Genomic DNA, 5,103 nt, shown 5'->3' on the forward strand with positions numbered 1-5,103 from the left:
GTATGTATGTATAGATAGATAGATAGATAGATAGATAAACATAAATTAAAATTTGTTGGATAAAACAATGGATTTATTTATTTTTGTTTTTAGATACTAGATATTTTTGTATGATACCTTGTGCTGTTTAATGACTTGTGTTTCATTGGGGCACGTTGACACAAAAAGTCAACTGTATCGTCACAATTAATATAGGGTTTTGGCAAAATAAAAATGGGGACAAAAAAAAGAGGTTGTGATTATATTTTGTCTATATTCTCTAGGTTGTATATAAGTGGTGTTCAGTAGTGTTTAGAACAAGCACTTGTCAGACTTTCAGAAAGAGCAAATCATAGGAGCCCAGGCACATTTATCGTTTTAATCCGAGCCCACTCATTGTTTTAATCATACGCTAGATTTAATTATATCGCATCGATGATGCCAACCCTGAAACAACATACAGAACTACCAAATTGACCAAATCGGCTGTGAAAGAAACAGAAAGTGAATGGCAGAGACTATTGTACTCTAAGAAGAATTGTGTCCAGACAACACAGAATTACTGCTCCAAATGGACAGCAAACCTCAGTATTCACCTTAAGGATCTGTTTCCAGAAAAAACAAAGCCAATATCCATGAAAGAGCTGCAACTGCTAAAAATTGAAACAAAGAATACCAGTGCTATAATGTGAAAGAGATGGTGCCATGACAGTTGGAGCACCAAGATGAATATCTGCCCTGGCTAGACAAATCACCTGACCCGAATGTTATCACACCACTGTAGGCAGTTTTGGAGAGAAGAGTGAGAATCCGATTCCCTCCTCATCTCAACATCTCTAAAGCAGTATTCAGCTGGAGCCCATTCAAATGCTGTATGAATCTATAATCTATCTAAAAGTTGAAAGCTAATAGCAAATGGTGGTAAAACACCTTAATAAATCAATAAATATTGCCTATTTCCCATGTGTTCACATTATTTTTTCCGACCCCTATGTTTCTTGTGATCTTGAAAACCGTTTGATCTAAAGGTGTCTGCTTAAATGCCTGAAATTAGTTCCCAGCATACATGATGTGAGTACTGTTAAATATCTAAGCATGCACCTAATGAAGCTGATTGAGTGAATAAGTGTGCAGTGCTAGAATAAACAAAGAAAAAACTGAAAAATTCTGAAGTTTTTATTGGTTTAATATTTTGAACAAACATATTTTTTACTTCACATTTTTGATGACTTTACAAGAAGCACCATCCTGCATCTCTTCTTCTTCTTCTTCTTCGTTTAATGGCGGTTGGCAACCAACAATGAGGTGCATTACCGCTGAGTCAACTACCTCCCAGATAATAATAATAATAATAGATTCTTAAATTCTGGTAATTAAGCCAGTTCTTCTCAGGTAGTTAATTAAACTTTCATTATTATGACCAATAAGTATATCTTTAATGCTAACTTCTAGAGAACTTTGATTCCTAATTTCTTTAAGAATGTTTCTCTTTCTGTGATGTACTTGTATGTGATCCACTGATTCCATACTTTAGGAGGATTCTATAATAATCCTGGATTCTATTATAATGTCTACCTTCCCTATCCCAGTTACATTGCCATTCCTTTATAATATTTCGACACACTGTTTCCCTTTTTTAATACTGTAAAGCTGCTTTGACACAATCTGCATTGTAAAAAAGCGCTATATATATACAACAGCGACTTGACTTGACTTATATCCTGCATCTCCTGCAGCTCATCCAAGGAAAAGGCTCGTGACGTCGCCAGCAGCTGGAGCCGGATATCCGCCACGACCGGATAAATCCCATATTTGGGCATTCTTAGCAGGAGCAATGGCAGCTTACATTGTGTGCGAACGGCTAGCTTGACGCTGATTGTGTAGTGTAAACGATCGATTTTTAGAATTTTCAACCCATGATCGAGACGGATGAGTGGCGGATTGGAACGTATATATTTTTGAAAATGTCAAAAACCAAGTGCTAGCGACCGCTCCGTCAAACCACCACCAAGCCGAAACCACTTCGCACGGCGTTAGCATCCCCCACATCGTTTGCGTATTTTCTCGCTATTCGCAACTCCCCTGACTCTCACCCGGTATCAGTCGCTCTCCATGCCCGAGGATGAACAGCTTCTCCCTCGGCGAGTTGTGCTGGCTCTTCTGCTGCCCGCCGTGTCCGAGTCGCATCGCGGCTAAGCTGGCGTTCTTGCCGCCTGAGCCCACCTACTCCGTCCACACAGACGCGAGCGGCGCGACGAGCCTGCATCTCACCGAGCGCGCCGACTGGCAGTACTCCCAGCGCGAGCTGGACGCCGTCGAGGTGCTGGTGACCCGAACCAGCCGCGGAAACCGGGTCGGCTGCATGTTCGTCCGCTGCGCGCCCGCTAGCCGCTACACGCTGCTGTTCTCCCACGGGAACGCCGTGGATCTGGGCCAGATGTGCAGCTTCTACATCGGACTCGGCTCCAGGATCAACTGCAACGTGTTCTCCTATGATTACTCGGGTTACGGGGTCAGTACCGGGAAACCGTCCGAGAAGAACCTATACGCTGATATCGAAGCGGCCTGGCAGGTGCTGAGGAACAAGTGAGTGTTTCTGAGCAGGTGCTTCTGTGTTTGAGCGCCAGTACCAATTGTTCTGTGATTGTGTGGTGTTTCCATGCATATGAATTCCAGCACTACTGTTTTCGTTATAAATACATGGATGCATGCATCCTATTTCATTATATGTGACCCTGGACCACAAAACCAGTCATAAAGGTAAATTTTTTTGAAATGGAAAAAAGTGCAAAAAATCAAAATATTGAGAAAATTGCCTATCAAGTTGTCCAAATGAAGTTCTTAGCAATGCATATTACTAATCAAAAATTAAGTTTTGATTTATTTCAGGTAGGAAATTTACAAAAAATCTTAATGGAACATGATCTTTTCTTAATATTCTAATGATTTTTGGCATAAAAGAAAAAAAAAAATTGACCCATACAATGTATTTTTGGCTATTGCTACAAATATACCCATGCTACTTATGACTGGTTTTGATGTCCAGGGTCACATATTAGGTTTTCTTTTAAAGAGATAAACTGGTAATTAGTTTGACTGAAATTTACAAACTGATATTTACAAGCAAAAGCAGGGCTTTCAATTATCATTGCATTTAAACAGATTATGCGTTGTTATTAGGCTACTTGTAAAATATACACATTTTAAATAGTAGTATGCCAAAAATAATAAACAAATAAATATATTCTGCATGTCAGCTTTTGGATGCTCCATCATGAAATTATTGGTATTGGTCAATCTCTGTTATTGGTTCTGTTATATTATTTAGTATCCTGCTGGTTTAAATACTTGAATCCTCTTTGTACCAGCCCACTTTTTTTTCTAACTTGAACTGAGTGGTGACATAACTAAATAAGTTGTTGCATAACCACATGTCACATCACTGACTGTCAGTCTTAATAGATTTAATTTTAACAGCGATTTGAAAATTAGGTTGACTGATTTGTGTTTTTCTTTAGCAGGTGCTGATACCGATATCTAAAGCAGGGTGGCTGATAAAATGCCAATGTGAATCAATTTAATGATAACAAATTAGTTGTAAACAACCTTATTAAAGTGAATGTGCATTTTACAAAACATTTACTTAATATTCACAGAGAAAAAAATTAATAAATACAAATTATTCAATGACTTGTTGAAGCTAATATATATAAGCCAAGTTGAATTTGGGGAAAGTGGGAAGGTAACCGATTTGGTTAATCAATTTGGTCGATCAGTCTGTCACCAGAAGTTATCAATATAATTTGTAGTACAGTCTGGTGAAAATAAAGCATCTGGGCCTTTGCATAATGTGATATATGCTGGTTGGATGATGACAATCTGGCTCCATATTGGTGGAAAAGGGGTAATAGGCTTGTTTGACTATAGGCTCTGACTTTTTTGCATTTTCTTTGTTGATTTTGGGAGAAAATCTGAGGAATTTTGTGTCAAGAATTTAAATATAATTTTTTTTTAAATGGAACTTAATGTGAAGCATAATCAAATTAGCTAAAGTATTTAAAGTTTAGAACTTGTCAGAAGTTCTTTCTGCTGAAAAATCTGTATCAGAGTTTCTGCTGAAATTTCCGCAGAATTCTGTGGGCACAGATTCCGTGTGGGCTTGTGTGTGATCACCGCCTGTATACTGAATGGTCATTCCGGGTATCTGCTGGTCGTTCATGCTGATTCAGCTCTTTGGTCATTAGAAGAAGTTGAGGACTGCAGGCATCACATGATCCACATGAGTATTATCTCACTACATTGAACCAAGAAAACCTTTGATTGTACCTTTGGCTAAACTGATCAGTTAATCAGTTTGAACAACAACTGACCTCATGTTTTGGTCCATGGATGGTATTTTAACCATTGGACTTTCTCCTGACCAAACAGAATAGCTTATGTTGTCTTCCAGAGGCAATCCAAGACAAAATGCCAATAGAGACTAATGATTTATAACTTGTTAAGATCTGTTAACAAACTCATTAGAAGGTTGTGTTTCTGGCAGATTGAAGACGATTCCATAAAGTGCCTTGTCTTTAATAATACATAACAGGAGATGTTTACACTGGAGAGTGTAAGTGTCTGTAATTATTTTTGAAGTAGGAACATGATCATTTGTTCACGCATCTGGCAGTGGTTATGTTGTCTAATGAGCAATGGAGGCTGGTTGAATGCGAAATATGAATGGTTTGTTTGGTTGCTCTGCAGGCAGGATTTTAAGGCACATATGCATGCTTGTTTTGGCAAAATTTTAATGAAGCCTTGTATTAGGGCTGCACGATAAATCGCATGTGATATTTAACGCGCATCTTATCAGTAAAGCCGGTTCTGTAATCAGCGGTAAATCTCCATCACGTGCGTGCTTTCACATTGAGCAGCATTAACTACACAGAGCCGTTGTTCACTGATGAGCTGCGCAAAACCACGTTCATATTCGCGCGATTTTTTGCGCAGCTCGTCTGTGAACAAAGGCTCTGTGTAGTTAATGCTGCTCAATGTGAAAGCACGCACGTGATGGAGATTTACCGCTGATTACAGAACCGGTTTTCTGACAAGATGCGCGTTAAATATCGCATGCGATTTATC

The 5,103-nt window shown here is 38.8% G+C and overlaps 1 protein-coding gene across 2 annotated transcripts; it reads left to right on the forward strand.

Moving 5' to 3' along the window:
* The first annotated feature begins 1,469 nt into the window (after positions 1–1,469).
* Positions 1,470–3,588, forward strand: LOC107742338 (protein ABHD17C-like). Of its 2 annotated transcripts, none has more exons than XM_016555259.1 (2): positions 1,470–2,565; positions 3,498–3,588. In XM_016555259.1, exons 1-2 carry the CDS (start codon positions 2,102–2,104, stop codon positions 3,505–3,507), a joined length of 474 nt encoding a protein of 157 aa, XP_016410745.1. In that variant the 5' UTR covers positions 1,470–2,101; the 3' UTR covers positions 3,508–3,588. The 2 variants fall into 2 exon arrangements, with proteins under 2 accessions (XP_016410745.1, XP_016410746.1); XM_016555260.1 differs by having other exon boundaries at positions 1,471–2,565; positions 3,501–3,587.
* The last annotated feature ends 1,515 nt before the right edge of the window (positions 3,589–5,103 follow it).

The sequence above is a fragment of the Sinocyclocheilus rhinocerous genome, unplaced genomic scaffold, assembly GCF_001515625.1.
Source record: "Sinocyclocheilus rhinocerous isolate Xijiao unplaced genomic scaffold, SAMN03320098_v1.1 scaffold75, whole genome shotgun sequence".
NCBI lineage: Eukaryota > Metazoa > Chordata > Actinopteri > Cypriniformes > Cyprinidae > Sinocyclocheilus > Sinocyclocheilus rhinocerous.